The 17,428-nt window shown below is 40.8% G+C and overlaps 1 protein-coding gene across 1 annotated transcript in view; it reads right to left on the bottom strand.

Moving 5' to 3' along the window:
* NBAS (NBAS subunit of NRZ tethering complex) overlaps window positions 1-17,428 on the bottom strand; it is a 308,614-nt gene that overhangs the window by 15,465 nt on the left and 275,721 nt on the right. The window contains exons 49-50 of the mRNA XM_043469328.1: window positions 7,345-7,484; window positions 2,999-3,137 (exon numbers count right to left, since the gene is read on the bottom strand). Of these exons, the coding sequence (XP_043325263.1) occupies window positions 2,999-3,137; window positions 7,345-7,484 (279 nt within the window). The remainder of the gene's footprint in view (window positions 1-2,998; window positions 3,138-7,344; window positions 7,485-17,428) is intronic.

Raw genomic sequence — 17,428 nt, 5'->3', positions numbered from 1 at the left:
TTGCATGGCACCTTCAGAGCTCAAGCTGTCTGGCCATCAGGACACAGAACAACAGTGAGAAGCCTTTAACGAAAGAGGAGTAGCTGGGCAGGGCCCCAAGCCGGGTCAGAGTCCTGCAGGCTGTTCCCCGCTGTGGACTGGGACTCGTGGGGATGTCCTGGGCCCTGTGGCTGATGGTTGTCAGAGAAGCGAGACTGGTCCACCTCTTGTCCTTGCCTCCTGCTGGCCCGGGGGGTATCCAGCACCTAAAGGTGTGCCAGGGCCTGCAGCAAGGGCCTGGAACACAAAGTGTGCCGGAATGGGGGTCATTGAAAATCAAGCTCTTGACGTCATCAGAAGTGCCTTAACCATGAGAGCGAACAATCACACTAAGTAGAAGGGGGCTCACCCAGGTGGCGGATGCCCACACACCCAGCCAAGACGTCTGCAACACTACTTCTCTCTGTGGCTCCACATGGGCCCTCGGGAGCAGCCACAAATAGCTGTGATGCGGAATTTTAAATCTAAATGCCAAGAGCTCGTTTTATGCCAAGTTGCCAATTTCCTGTTCTACAGATCCCCCACACTCCTGAGAATGGTTCATGTATTGCCATGGATACAAGCTGGGAAGGAGGATGCCTAACTTTCAAGACTGGGGGACACGTGACCTGTATGAGACAGCGACTTTTATCTTTCTGGTCATATCTGTCATCGGCACAACCACCAGGGCCATAAGTAAACAAGTACCATGAGCAGCAGCAGGCAGTTATGAAAAGTCATGAAGGAAAAAAAAAGAAAAATCTCTACATATGGGAACTTGGTGGGAGGGATGGGAAACAGGGATGATGGAAAAAGTAAGCCCCTTTAAGTCCTGTTGGAGATAATTAGGCCATCGCATTTCACACACCATGCATCAGGGTAACCAAAGGTACTAGAATAAAAGAAGAGTCATGAATACTTTTACTGCCACAGTGATGTTAAATCTTAGGGAAGTCTGAAATGAGACTAAGTGATCTCCAAAGGTGGGAAAATAAACAACACTTCTCCATTTTGTCATCATACTGCTCCTTCCTTTGTAATAATTCTGATTCACATTTCAGCACATTTAGTGATTAATACAAACAGAAGATTTGCAAAGTTCCTTCAATCATGGCATCCTTAGGAAAATAAAAAAAATCTAGATACATATCCAATTAAAAGACAGAGCAGCACAAGAAAAATGAAGAAAAAAAAAGGCACTGTGGCAACAGATAATGATCTTGATAATGATCTTTCATCTCATCAGATTACATCAGAGAAGGGATAATGATCCGCTTCAAAATGGGGCTCAATGCATCACTCCACTCCTCACCCCAAGAGAATGATGGGCTCGTCAGTGAACTATGTGCTGAGGATGAAGAAGAGAACAGACAGCCTCGGCTCACACTCCGCCCAAGACCAGAGACCTTGAAGAACAGATGGAATAAGAGTCCCCTCTGACGTCATGGGGTCTAACCCCTTGTTTCAGAGATGAGAAAATGGAGGTCCAGTGATCTGAAATAATGTTTTCCTCACCTAGATTCAGAAGAACTGACAGTAGGCCACTTGTGGCGTTTGGAGTTGACCTAACAACGTGCAATCTTAGCTCATGTGAAGGCAAAGGTGAAAACCACGTTATTTCTTCACCCTGATGGGGGAAACTAGCGCTGTTCAGTCCCCACTCTCCAGTCTGCTGAATCCTGCCTTGACGGAAACGAGATGCTGCAGCCATGGGTCCCGCTCTCCAGGTGTTCACAACACAGCAGAGCCGACCACCAGTGAAGAGGGCGTGGATACGAGGAAATCACAGGCTATCAGGGTAAGGGGGGTTGCTTTTTGGTGTTGGTACTTTAATTATGTAAAAGAATAATTCTGTCATTCTGGTGGCTGAAGATATCTTCAAATGGACTCAATACTTTAAATTCAATTAAAAAAACACTTAGGCAGTCCTTCATTCAGAAAACAATTCATTAAGTGTGCATTCATAATGAGAACATTTTCCTTGCGTGATTATAATGAAGATTCAAAGAATCATATTTACAATTTCATTTTCAAGTTTATCTCTTATGTGGTAAAAACTCAAAAATCAATTAATCAACTTAATGCCATTATCCAGATGCTTAAATTTAAGACGTAGATTGCTCAAATAATATAGTGCTGAGGTCAGATCCATGGCAGGGTCTGTAGCTAATATGTGCTTATTTTAGAATGTAGAAATTTATATATATATATACATATAGGGCTTCCCTGGTGGCTCAGAGGTAAAGAATCTGCCTGCAATAGAGGAGACCCAGGTTTGATCCCTGAGTTGGGAAGATTCCCTGGAGAAGGGCATGGCAATCCATTCTGGTATTTTTGCCTAGAGAATCCCATGAACAGAGGAGCCTGGCAGGCTGCAGTCCATAAGGTCACACAGAGTCGGACACAGCTGAAATGAATAAGCAGCATCAGGATGCATATATATACATATTACATAAATATCTCTGGGATAGCTCTGCTATGGGATCAAATAGAGAACACAGGTCAACGTGTGTTTTTACCATGGTTATAGAGAATAAATGTTGTTATACAATGTTATTACAACGATGTCAAAAAGTATATGAAAATTAAGAGTGGCTGGTAACCCGCCAGGGAACACTAACGTAACCACTACATTACCAGCTGGCCTGGGTCAGGCAGACAAGACACTTGAACTACCGCGACCTCTTGCAACAGAAACGTGAGTTAGACATAAAACGGCATCCAAAAAAAAACAGAAAACTGGGTTCTACTGTGGGACGTGTGAAAAGAAAACCGCTTCAGAGCTCCAACAAAGAGAAAAGACCTCAAAGCATCCTTCCAGCACTGCTCTTCTTCACTTGACCTGTTACAGATTACGGGCTTTACCTACCTGTAACTCAGGGGAAACGTTACCCAAGCACAGTCGCTGACACTGCTTCTAATACAAGCGGTGGGGAAGGAAAGGGATGACCCCAGCAAAGCCACTTAAGCATCCACTCACCTCGGCAGGCAGCATCTGCTCAGTATTATATAGAGAGCGGCAGATTTTCAAAACTTCATTCCCCAGCCCTTCCTTGTTCTCCGTCGTACATCTGGTAAGCATCACTGTGGCCAGTCTCACCCATGGATTATTGGTCACGCTGGTTCGAAGGGAGAAAAATGCAGGCATTCGAAACAATGAGACTTAGGAGGACTGTGGTAAGAAATTTAAAAATAGTAAAGAAATCCCACTTGTTCAAGTAAAATGTTTTTGGCAAACTGCAATCATAATCAGGATGATGTATTTCTTCCTGTCTATCCTGGAGAAAAGACCCCATCAAACAGAGGGAAAAGAGCTTGCTGCAGTGTAGACAAGCGCCCAGAAGCATGTGGGCAGTGGGTAGATGCCGACCAGCACAGGCAGTTCGAAGCCCAGCCATTCGGGCTGACATTCTGGCTCCCTGGCTACTTGGGTAACTCAACAGAGGTGACTGAAACACTCTCAGCCTAGTTATGTGCTTATAGGGGGGCCACCCAACTTCTCTGGGCCTCGGTTCTTTTCACTGTGAAAAAGCGATTTAATGTTTTCCTTGCATCACTTAATGAATGGTGCTTGTCATGTGAAGTGTCACTCTTGATAGCAGGCACATCTTATTTATTCTTCTTATTTCTGAGACGTAAAAGCACAAAAGTTTGTCTTTTGTTTCCCTTCTCTGGCTATCACTACTCTGAATTCATAAAAAACATCACAATTTATATTTCAAGAAACAACTGAAGGGTATACTCATTCTGGGGTACTGATTTTACTTACAACATTGTACAATAATTTTACTATTTATCAAGAGTTTGTTGCCTCATTAAAGCACAGCTGTAGCTTCTAAACAATGAGCACCCAAGGATAGTCCCTCCCTTGAAAGAATTTCATTGCTTGTGCCTGAGAAAAACATCAAGTGCAACAACAAGGGGATGCCACAAAACTAGCCTCTGGCAAAGCCTTTGTGTCTCAGCTCAAACTAACAACCTGTGAGGACAAAGGATGCTGCTTATTTCAAGGTACAAACAAAGCCCGGGAGAGTGTCTGGTTGACAGAGGAGGAGTCTTCAGACACTCTGGACTCACCCTCTGCCTTCCTCTTTCAAGTCTGGACCCAGCTCCCCAGGGGTTTTCCCTAACAGGCCGCCTCCCTGCAGCAAAAATGCTGGTTCGTCAACACAACACATCCAGTGGTTTTGACAACAACTATCAGAATGGAATTTCCACCAGCCAGCTGTGACACTCTGGAGGAACCCGATGGATATTCCTGAATGCAAATCTCTTATGCTTTCCTAGTATGGATACAAGGGCCTACAAGGGACTGAAACTAAAAATCCAAAGTTGGGACTGGTAAATCAGCAGTCATGTGGATCAAGCACAGTCTTCAGTTGTGAACTTGACTGTGTTGACTGGCGACATTCAGCCACTGCCATGCAATCCTTCTCTCCTGCTCCACTCCCCCGTTTTGGTTGCTTTGAAAGTGCTACAGCCTAGAGTCATATGTTGGGTTGTCTGGGGGAGAAGTACTCAAAAGTACTTTAAAGCACCTGTTTCAAGGATTCCATCATATATTCTCACTGTATGATGAGCCAGGAAAGCAGCAGAAATGGACTTGATCTGATTTATCACTTGGTTATCTCTAGGTAGAGACATAGGTGATACAAGGATTAAGTGGATCGCTAATGCTTGGTTACAATACTCATGATTGGTTCTAATGCTAATGATTTCACCAAGGAGTTGTGCAAAACACAGGATAGCAATTTTCACACAGGACTACCAAAGTAAGACTGTATCTTTGAAAATGGACCTACTTTTGTTTATAAATGCCTTCATTAAATGTTTTAAATGCAGTAAATGTTTTAAGAGAAGCTGAGCTTGCTTCTTGCGGGTGAGTAACTTGAGATGGTCAGTGTTCCAAAAGTAACAGAAACTGCAGAACCACAGTTAATTAATCTACCAGAAGTTATCATATTTTGAATTTGAAAAATTCTCTCTAGACTAAGAGATTCATTTTGAGTGTATGAAGAAATCTGTAATTCAACCCTAATGATTTTCTGAAAAAGTGAAGCCGTACTGACAAGTCTAAACCAGTGGGGCCCACATCTGTTTCCCATTATCATCTCCTAGGAGCTGGTGAGAAGTCGATGCCCAGGTATTGTGAGTTGGACTCAGTGAGTAAAGCATGGGACTGTTTTTAACAAGCACCCTTAAGTCTGGAGGCTGCTCAGCCCAGATAATTAGGGACCAAATGGAAATGCTGTTTCAAGGGACTGTCACAAGAGAAACTAAAGTTTCTTTGACATGGGAATTGGTACTGCAGAGTTTCAAAAGCAAAGGGAAGAACCTACTCTCAAAATCGGCATGTCAGCCTGCCATCACAGCCACAGAAGATGGAGATCTAAGAGCTGCTGCCTGCCCTTATGAAAACACTTGGTTAAAAATGCAAACCACAACACCCCTCTCCTCCGTTTGCTTCATAAATTCATAATGGTCTCATCTGAGGGGGAGAGGCCTGCCTAGATGTTCCTTAGCAGTCCTAAACTGCTCATGGAATAATCTATTTTCAGGAAAGCATCCTTCTGCAATGTCTGAAGTGCGGAGATGTGTGCTGGCCTGTGTGCACAGAGCGCCCACTGACGCGGGAGGAACGTGAAGACGAGGCCTGCCCCAGGCATTTGGATCAGACGGGGAACTCTCGATTTCTGCCAGCAAGGAGCAGCAGTTCATGACAGGCAGCATATGTGCTCAGAGGAGATCTGGCTATGTCTTCCACAGGAACCCATGGATGGTAGTGCAAGGACTGTGTGACTAACTCCATGTGGCTCCAATCTCAATATGACACGGAAGAGACAGCATGGGCTGAAGGTTCCAGCAGCTGTTGGAACTCAGCCTCTTCCACCTCGGGGCCAGGTGATGCCTGACATTATTTAACTTCTGAGCTTCCACTTTCTCATTGTAAAATTAGATAACATCACCTTCCTGCAGTAGCTTTGTTGTGTGAAGTGATAATGCATGTCAATTGCACATAACACTGTGTGCTGTCAAAAAACAGGAATTAGCGATTTATCCCCCATGGATTCTCAAGTTAGCATGGTAAGCCGTGTTAAAAGAACATCAAAACATTTTTTGGTAAAAATGTGTGTGTGTGTTAGTCACTCAGTCATGTCCGACTCTTTGCAACCCCACGGACTGTAGCCTGCCAGGCTCCTCTGTCCATAGGAATCTCCAGGCAAGAATATTGGAATGGGTTGCCATTCCCTTCTCCAGGGGGTCTTGTCAACCCAGGGATCGAACTGGGGTCTCCCACGCTGCAGGCAGATTCTTTACTGCCTGAGCCACCAGGGAAGCTTTGTTGATATCCTTAATCAGATGTTACTATCAAGCATTGTCTCTATTTCTAAATGAAATATTTTTGTTTAGGGCTAAGGAGAAATGGAAAGAAACTGTGATATTTCAAGAAAAATAATTCTAATTTCATCTAAAGGCTAATACCAATTTTATATCCTTCTTTCATTGGCTCTCCTGCAGGTACTGATTTTTTAAACCTAGAATCTAGACAAAAGAAGTCTATCTTTAATCAGTTGCGGTGAGGTAGATGAACCTAGAATTTCTTATACAGAGTGAAGTAAGTCATGAAGAGAAAAACAAATATCATATTAATACATATATATGGAATCTAGAAAAATGGTATTGATGAATCTAGTAGCATATGACCTTGTGGACACAGCGGGGGAAGGTGAGGGTGGGATGAATTGAGAAAGTAACACTGACATATATCGGAGAAGGCAATGGCACCCCACTCCAGTACTCTTGCCTGGAAAATCCCATGGACGGAGGAGCCTGGTAGGCTGCAGTCCATGGGGTCGCTAGGAGTCGGACACGACTGAGCGACTTCACTTTCACTTTTCACTTTCATGAATTAGAGAAGGAAATGGCAACCCACTCCAGTGTTCTTGCCTGGAGAATCCCAGGGATGGGGGAGCCTGGTGGGCTGCCGTCTATGGGGTTGCACAGAGTCGGACACGACTGAAGTGACTTAGCAGCAGCAGCAGCAGCATGTGTAAAATTGTTATGTGGGAAGTTGGTAAATAACAAGGAGCCCAGCCTGGTTCTCTGTGATAACCCAGAAGGGTGGGATGGGGGAAGGGGAAGGAGGCTCAGGTGGGAAGGGATATACATACATATATATACATATATGTATGTATATATATTTATGACTGATTCGAACTGTTGTACAGTAGAAACCAACATAAAATTGCAAAGTAATTTTCCACCAATTGAAAAACAAATGAAAATTAAAAAAGAAAAGAAGTCTGCCTGTACATTAATACTCACGTGTACTCCCGTTTCATAGGTGGCCAAGCCTGCAGTAGCAAAACCAGGTGCTGGAATTCCACCTCCTGGTGACTGGCCTCCAGGAGCTCCGTGAAGAGATCACAGCGCTTCTCTTCATCCTCCACGTCAGCTACGTCCACCTGGGAAGGGAACACAGACCTGAAACCCACGGCAAAGGCTCCTGGATTGCTTTCCAGAAAAACTCAAATCGGGTTATTTGATTAAATGCTCTTTCAGAAATTTTTACAAACTGTCAAGGGAAGATTTGACAACAACACCTAACTTTACTCCCCCAAAACCTTCAAAAGCTCTATGTTTTACCCAATTTCAAACATTTATGCTAAAAGTTGCTTAGAATGAAGTCACAGGAAGGTTTTCCACATTCTTTACCAAAATAAATTTTAAAAAGTAGGTTTTCATAGAACTGACTTATTAGCATTCAATGTATGTCATTTAAAAATACAGTTCAGTTTCATGTGAGATTATAGCAGTTCATCATACTCAATATCAGCCAATAAATTATCCTGCCATTGCTTCATACTGTCTAGAATATTTCTATAATTGAAAATTCAAGATTTTATTAAAGTACATTTGGGGCTTTCCAGGTGGTTCAGTTGTAAAGACTCCGTCTGGCAATGTGGGAAGCACAGGAGACAGGGGTTCAATCCCTGGGTTGGGAAGATCCCCTGCAGGAGAGCATAGCAATATATTCCAGTATTCTTGCCTAAAAACTTCCATGGACAGAGAAGCCTTATGACATGACTGAGCAACTGAGCACACACAGAGCATATATGACAAGGAATGTTTTTTGCTATAAATCAAAGTATTGATAAAATATCTTTTATTCACAGCTCCATTTCTAAAGAAGTCTGTCAATTAAAAACTAATTTTTCCTCCTATTGAATAACCTAATAATACTTCTTTTACATTAAGGCAGTCCTCATATCTCCAACACCTCTGTGAAGAAAATACTTGCTACTTTAAGCTAGAAAACAGTTTTAAATATAAAGAAAGCCAAAAGCTGGTTCTCCTGTTTCCTAGCCTCTCTTAAAACACATCCTTTGTATTTAGGTATTTAAGACTCAAGATGATACCTTGCAAGAATAATGAGAATGGATGTTACCTATACATTTGCTAAACTGTCTGTACTAATGTATGTTCCCAAAACATTTGATTTGATGGTCATTCCAGCTCTGATCCTGAGCAGCTACCTGAAAAAGTTATACTATGAATTCTAAATTTTCACAAAAGTTGACACATACCATGTAATTACTGCTAATTACTATGGACAGTCTTGACACAGTAACCAGTCAGATCCTTCAAAACCCAACTTAAAGCCCCATGTCATTCTTGCATGGAATAACAACTAATAACCCCAAAACTTCCTCTAGTTTCTGAAATAATTTTACAATACAGTTAGTCAGTTGATCCTTATAACAGTCTTATATGGAGAACAGCACAGGTATTACTAACCTCGATTTTCAGATGAAGAAGCAGGCTTGTCTGTCCTGGTAACATGGCTAGAGAGTGGCAAAGCCAATATATAATTATGCTCAGATCAGGCTTTTCTGAAACTGGAGGACTCAGTAAGCTAGAGAAGCTTTGAATTATTTAAATTAGTGGTCTAATTGGGAATTTGGCAACATTTTCTTGCCCATTTATAAAGAAATGTTTGGAAAAAAAAAATCCTCTCAAAGCACCCATTTGTCATTACCTGACCTCACCACCTGCAACTCCTCTCCAGCCTCGGGGCCTCTGTGTATTCACCGTGCCTGCTTCCACCTCGGGAACTTTGATCTCCTTCCACTGCCTGGCACATTCTTGCTTCAACACCTGCATGGCTCATTCCTTTTCTTCAGATCTCTCAAATGTCACCTTATCAGGGAATACACTGCATAACTGTCCCTGCTAAACTAGCGTTCCCCCATCCCATTTCCCTCCCTCGCTTTAGATTCCTTCTTAGCACTTACAAGTTTGTGACATATAACGTACTTCTTTGAGAAAAAAGAAACATTTGTTTGCTGGTTTATCCCCACTACTTAAAATAATGCCTGATACAGAGTAAATGAACAGTCGTGATTAAGTGAAAGGCAAAGGGGAAAAGGAAAGATATACCCATTTGAATACAGAGTTCCAAAGAATAACAAGGGGAGATAAGAAAGCCTTCCTCAGTGATCAATGCAAAGAAATAGAGGAAAATAATAGAAAGGGAAAGGCTACAGATCTCTTCAAGAAAATCAGAGATACCAAGGGAACATTTCATGCAAAGATGGGCACAATAAAGGACAGAAACGGTATGAACCTAACAGAAGCAGAAGATACTAAGAAAAGGTGGCAAGAATTTACAGAAGAACAATACAAAAAAGATCTCAATGACCCAGATAACCATATGGTATGATCAGTCGCCTAGAGCGAGTGTGAAGTCAAGTGGGCCTTAGCATCACTATGAACAAAGCTAGTGGAGGTGATGGAACTCCAGCTGAGCTATATGATGCTTTTAAAGTGTTGCACTCAATATGCCAGCAAATTTGGAAAACTCAGCAATGGCCAAGGACTGAAAAAGGTCAGTTTTCATTACAATCCCAAAGAAAGGCAGCGCAGATGTTCAAACTACCGCACAATTGCACTCATGTCACATGCTAGCAAAGTAATGCTCAAAATTCTCCAAATGAGGCTTCAATAGTATGTGAACCAAGAACTTGCAGACATTCAAGCTGGATTTTGAAAAGGCAGAGGAAGAAGAGATCAAATTGCCAACATCCGTTGGATCATAGAGAAAGCAAAAGAATTCCAGAAAAACATCTACTTCTGACTACACTAAGGCCTTTGATTGTGTGGATCACAACAAACTGTGGAAAATTCTTCAAGAGATGGGAATACCAGAACTTACCTGCCTCCTGATGAACCTGTATGCAGATCAAGTAGCAACAGTTAGAACCAGACATGGAACAATGGGCTGGATCAAAATTGGGAAAGGAGTACATCAAGGTTGTATATTGTCACCCTGCTTATTTAACTTATATGCAGAGTACATCATGCAAAATGCCAGGCTGGATGAATCACAAGCTGGAATCAAGATTGCCAGGAGAAATATCAATAACCTCAGATATGCAGATGACACCACCCTTATGGCAGAAAGCAGAGAGGAACTGAAGAGCCTCTTGATGAAAATGAAAGAGTAGAGTAAAAAGTTGGCTTAAAACTCAACAACATTCAAAAAATTAAGATCATGGTATCTGGTCCCATCACTTCATGGCCAATAGATGGGGAAACAATGGAAATGTGGAATGGAATTTTAATGAAAATGTGAGCTGCACTAATTTTGTGTTGCAGGACGGGCGAGTTGAGGGGTAATGGAGAAATGGACACATTTTCAATAGGTTTCCCATATTTTTCTACATTTGCTTCTTTTTGTCCCCCTTCTCTATAAGGATGGTGTTTAAAAAAATTAATGCACTCTTGGGCTCCAAAATCACTGTAGATGGTGACTGCAGCCATGAAATTAAAAGACGCTTGCTCCTTCAAGAAAAGCTCTGACCAACCTAGACAGCATATTAAAAACCAGAGACATTACTTTGCCAATACAGGTGTATCTAGTCAAAGCTAAGGTTTTTCCAGTAGTCATGTATGGATGTGAGAGTTTGACCATAAAGGAGGCTGAGAGATGAAGAATTGATGCTTTTGAACTGTGGTGTTGGATAAGACTCTGAGAATCCCTTAGACTGCAAGGAGATCAAACCAGACAATCCTAAAGGAAATCAACACTGGCTATTCACTGGAAGGATTGATGCTGAAGCCCCAATACTTTGGCCACCTGCTGTGAAGAGCTGACTCATTAGAAAAGACCCTGATGCTGGGAATGAGTGAAAGCAGGAGGAGAAGGGGTCGACAGAGGATGAGATGGTTGGATGGCATCACTGACTTGATGGACCTAAGTTTGAGCAAGCTCAGGGAGATCGTGATGGACAGGGAGGCTGGCGTGCTGCAGTCCATGGGGCTGTGAAGAGTCTGACATGACTGAGTGACCGAATGAAGAACAACAACTGATTAAGTGAATGAATGAATGAGCAGACATACAAATAAATGATCATAAAATATTGCAACATAGAATGATATTAAATATGCATGGAGTTATCATAGATTTTTGGCTGGTTTTTTTTTTTTTTTTTTGATTGGAGATAGACAAAAGTTGTGGTTTTTTTTTTTTTAATAAAAAGATCCCACCAAAAGGAAATCACTAAAAATTACCAGAGATGGCATGTTTATTGACATTATGTTTCAACCAATGATGCCTTGTGGTTAGCTGCATGATTTCTGTAAGGTCCCTTGTTTTGTCTCATTTTCCAAGTCTGAAAAATAGGGTCCAAAAATCCCCATTGTCTCAGAAGCTCTAAGTAGATGCCTGGAGGTCTGCAGCAGGGAAAAGGGTTGGTAAATGCTGCATTCTTCCTTCTGATTTATTATCTGGGTTTATTTGTAGAGAAACTTTTGTGCTTAAAAAATATTTTAAAACAACTGAATGATAAATCTCCTGACAGTGCCAATATTCCAGTTTCTAAAATTAAGTGCAGTATAATTATTAACAAGACGGTTCTCCTTTACATAAAATGTAGAGTCATACCAAGTAAATGAAGAGATTAGGAAAAAATGATTCATGTTTTCAATATAATTTAGATTGATTTCTTTTTAGAAATTGTAGTAGCTTATAAATATCTAGAGCATGAACTGTATCATAAAGGAAGGAAAGAGAAAAGAAACTATAAATTAGACCTTTCTATGTTTGCTTTTATACTAGTGTGCAAATATTAGTTTCCATTTTTAAAAATGTGTGTGGTAGTAGGTTTCTTTGTATAATGCCTTCCTCACATGTACACAGACATTTAAAGGGTAAAATAATTTCAATTATTAGTAACTTGTTTCTCGGAGCATTGAAACCCATGTCTAAAATATAAATGTGAAAAATACAGCAACTTAACAAATCATCCATTTTGTGTACGCACACTCCCTGATTATAATAAAGGATGCCAAATTGTTATTATTCAGCTCTTAAGAAAGCAGTTTTAAACTCGATCACTGTAGCTACAAAAGCTTTACCTTACATGAGAATAATATGGGACTAAAACTGGACTGGAACACATGTTTTCTTAAGATATGATAAATAACATACTTTGTTGGATAATCATTGTTTAGTTGATAAGTCGTGTCTGACTCTTAGCAACCCCATGGACAGCAGCACACCAGGCTTCCTTGTCTTTCACCATCTTCTGTTGTTTGCTCAAACTCACGTCCATTGATGCCCTCCAACCATCACATCCCTGTCACCCCCTTCTCCTGCCCTCAATCTTTCCCAGGATCAGGGTCTTTTCTAATGAGTTGGCTCTTTGCATCAGGTGGCCAAAGTATTGGAGCTTCAGCATTAGTCATTCCAATGAATATTGAGTTTATTTTTTTTAGGATTTACTGGTTTTATCTCTGTGCAGTCCAAGGGACTCTCAAGAGCCTTCTTCAGTACCACAGTTCAAAAGCATCAATTCTCTGGTGCTCAGCATTCTTCATGGTCCAACTCTCACATCCATCCATACATGACTACTGGAAAAATCATAGCTGTTGGCAAATTGAGGTCTTTGATTTTTAATATGCTGTCTAGGTTTGTCATAGCTTTCCATCCAAGGAGCAAGCATCTTTTAATTTCATGGCTGCAGTCACCATCCACAGTGATTTTGGAGTCCAAGAAAATAAAATCTGTGACTGTTTTCCCTTTTTCCCCTTCAATTAGCCATGAGGTGATGTGACCAGATTCCATGATCTTACACAAACTGTGGAAAATTCTTAGAGATGGGAATACCAGACCACCTGACCTGAGAAATCTGTAAGCAGGTCAAGAAGCAACAGTTAGAACTGGACATGGAACAACAGACTGGTTCCAAATAGGAAAAGGAGTACGTCAAGGCTGTATATTGTCACCCTGCTCATTTAACTTACATGCAGAGTACATCATAAGAAATGCTGCACTGGATGACGCACAAGCTGGAATCAAGATTGCTGGGAGAAATGTCAATAACCGCTGATACGCAGATGACACCACCCTTATGGCAGAAAGTAAAGAAGAACTAAAGCACCCCTTGATGAAAGTGAAAGAGGAGAGTGAAAAAGCTGGCTTAAAACTCAACATTCAGAAAACTAAGATCATGGCATCTGGTCCCATCACTTCATGGCCAATAGATGGGAAAACAGAAACAGTGACAGATTTTATCTTTTTGGGCTCCAAAATTACTGCAGATGGTGACTGTAGCCATGAAATTAAAAGATGCTTGCTCCTTCGAAGAAAAGCTCTGACCAACCTAGACAGCATATTAAAAAGCAGAGACATTACTTTGCCAACAAAGGTCCATCTAGTCAAAGCTATGGTAGTCGTGTATGGATGGGAGATTTATAAAGAAAGCTGAGCGCCAAAGAATTGATGCTTTTGAATTGGGGTGTTGGAGAAGACTTTTGAGAGTCCCTTGGACTGCAAGGAGATCCAACCAGACAATTCTAAAGGAAATCAGTCCTGAATATTCATTGGAAGGACTGATGCTGAAGCTGAAACTCTAATACTTTGTCCACCTGATGCAAAGAACTGACTCAATGAAAAAGACCCTGATGCTAGGAAAGACTGAGGGCGGGAGGAGAAGGGGACGGCAGAGGATGAGATGGTTGGATGGCATCACCAACTCAATGGACATGAGTTTGAGTAAACTTCGGCAGTTGGTAATGGACAGGGAAGCCTGACATGCTGCAGTCCATGGGGTCGCAAAGAGTCGAACACAACTGAGTGACTGAACTGAAGTGACTGGATGCCCATGATCTTCATTTTTTGAATGTTGAATTTATGCCAGCTTTTTCACTCTCCTTTTTCACCCTCATCAGAAGGCTCTTTAGTTCCTCTTCACTTTTGGCCATTAGAGTGGTATCATCTGCATGTCTGAGGTTGTTGATATTTCTTCCAGCAATCTTGATTCCAGCTTGTGATTCAACCAGCTCGGCATACTTTGATATATACATTAATCTAGGATTTGTGTCCACATATTAAACTACCTAAATTTATCAAAACTTACCAAAATAATATGTTTATCTTGTTCATAATGCCTTAATCAGGCTTTAAAAATAAATTCTGATAACTAAAATGCAAAATAAATTTTTGTATAAAGAAATATAAAAGAGAAATGTGCAAGAAACTTCCAGCCTGGACAAAATGGCTTTTCCCTAATCCTCTCTGCTAAGCATAACTAATAACCATGAAAATACTTAAAGAGACACCAAAAGAGAACTCATAAAGATGATAAAAAAATGCAAACTAGTTTGGAAGCCCAGGACTGGAGGAATGACCCCAACAGAAAGAAGCCACTCAGACCCAGTGTTTCCTGAGTCCTGACCTAGAAGTGGAAGACATCAGGGGGAAGGTTATTTCTCATCAGAATTCCAGAAGAAAGGGAGAAAGTAGAGCTAAAAGAGTATTTTAAGAAATATGTAAAACTCAGGAGAGGAAGTACTGCTCCAAGACAACAAAAGTTAAAGCAAACACATCTCAGAGGCTTGCAGTGGCTGTGAGAGCACATAATTTATATCAATATCATGGGGATTAAAACTCCCTAAAAACAAGACCCCTGGCTGAGTATGAATGTGCACCTATGAAACAATCAGATTTTCTCTTTTCTGGGAAGTACTGCAGCCTGTATTGAAATATATATTCCTAGTATCTAAATATATTTCATAAAAGTGTAAGTTCAGAGAACTGACTTCAGTGACCAAACAGCTGCAATATGATATGACTATAGAACCTATTAATAGCGAGGAAAAACTGCAGGTGGCTATCAAATGCTCCATAAGAACTTTGTAACAGACTTCATAACATACTATATAAGGAAATTCTAAAACAAATAATAAAGGGAAACTCAACTAAATGACCAGCTTTTATTTTTTTTATTTTTTTAATGACCAGCTTTTAAAACAGTGCTGGCAAAGTCAAAGTAACACAGAAAAATGTTTATTTTGGAGGTATTCCTGGACCTTTCTGAGCTTTAATGTCCTCTTCCATAAAATGGAGATACGTATGTCTATGATGGTTGTGAACACTAAAAGGATATAGATAAGGTAGCCAGCAAGAGGCTGGCACACGGTAGGCACACAATAGACAGTAGGCATTATTCATATTATCACCTACATAATAAGCTGGATATAAAAAAGCAGAAGTAGGTGCTATGATTTCTTCTAACATGAATTACGCCTACAGATTAGGCAGGACAGAAAAAGTATGTGAAGAAATACAGCTATTTTAGGATAATGGAATCTTGGGTTAACTTTTAGCTCTTTTTAAAACTTTGCTTATTTGTGCAATAGTTAATGCTGATCTGGAATGACTCTTAAAATATGCTTTGCATAGAACAGTAAAAATAAAATTGAAAGAATTATTTTTTTCCTACACTTAGTTTCATTCTTTTTTCTCCAGTGAAAACGAAAGTGACATATATTTCTTTTAACACTTCTGTCCCTTCCCCTGTTGGCAGGGGGTGAAAATGTCCACAATTTTATAGGCATCGTTGAGTTGGTGACAACTCCATACTGACACCACTAACCAAACATCACAGGATTTTAAAGGGTAAAATTCAAGTGTGACTCAAACATAAAAATACCTCTTTCCCTTTTGTCTCTGAAAGTGATGTTTCTCTCTTCATTGAATTGGGTGACTTCAGCCCTTGCGGTAAGTCATTTGTCAAGTAGCTGCAGCTTCCTTATCAGACATGGAGTCACTGTCCTTGAAAAAGTGGACTGAACCACTTATTCTCAGATGTGAACAGCTTTAACTTTAAATTTCTCTGTGGCTGCTTGAAGATGGACATGACTATCTTAAACTGAGACACCTCTCCTGAAATCTGCACCCTCCTGTAGGCAACGGTAGCAGCTTAATCTTCAGATATTTGTGAATATGAAATAGGTACTAATGCTTATGAAAGTACTTTATCAACAGAAAAAATTAGCAACATGTAGGGGATTATTATTGATAATAGGCTTATTCATCACTGTATACTATCTTCCATGTGAGTTTATGAGCTACTAGGCTGGTTCTAAAAGGCTCATATGATGATATCCAAGGCCGTGTGCAAGTCCTCTTGGGAACACAGTAAAGTCAGACCGAACCGGGTGTGTACACACAGCTTCAAAACACAAAACAAATAAACAAAAAAAAAATATCCCTACTTCAACAGATATGTAGAAATATGAAAAGGTGACAGAAATGACTTCTAGAAGACTAGATTCCTGTCTGTTACACCTACCACTTTTAAGTTTATTCCATTTTTTTAAAAATCAACATTGAAGTATAGTTGACTTACAATGCTATGTTAGTTTCAAGTGTACAGGAAAGTGATTCAGTTACATATGTACCTGTATCTATTCTTCTTCAGATTCTTTTCCCACACAGGTTATTACAGAATACTGAGCAGAGTTCCCCGTGCTATACAATAGGTCCTTGTTGGTTACCTACTTTATATACAGTAGTGTGTATATGTTAATCCCAAATTAGGAGTTTGGGATTAACAACTACTCCTTTTGTAAGATTCCGGGTGGCCAATACTACCTCTTGTGTCCATTGGATCACATGTGCTTCTCTGCGGAAGGGAAGTCAAATATTCAGAAGACCAAAAGGTCACAGGCTGTTGAACGAGCTGTTAAATTTAGTCATAAACTGTCAGACTACCACCCACTAATCTAAGCAGTACCTAGACCAGTGTCTAGTACACAGTAAGTACTCAACGAAGAAAGAAAGAAAGTGAAGTCGCTCAGTCATGTCCGAGTCTTTGCGACCCCATGGACTCCTAGGCTTACCAGGCTCCTCCATCCATGGGATTCTCCAGGCAAGAATACTGGAGTGGGTTGCCATTTCCTTCTCCAGAAGATCTTCCTGACCCAGGGATTGAACCCAGGTCTCCTGCATTGTAGGCAGAGGCTTTACCCTATGAGCCACCAGGGAAGTCCAAGTACTTGATAAACAGTATCATTACCATTAATTACAGTGAAAGTGAAAGTGATAGTCGCTCAGTCATGT

The sequence above is a fragment of the Cervus canadensis genome, chromosome 5 (genome assembly GCF_019320065.1).
Source record: "Cervus canadensis isolate Bull #8, Minnesota chromosome 5, ASM1932006v1, whole genome shotgun sequence".
Classification (NCBI taxonomy): domain Eukaryota; kingdom Metazoa; phylum Chordata; class Mammalia; order Artiodactyla; family Cervidae; genus Cervus; species Cervus canadensis.
Note: the sequence above shows the minus strand (reverse complement) of the source record. Positions and strands in the feature narration are given on the sequence as shown.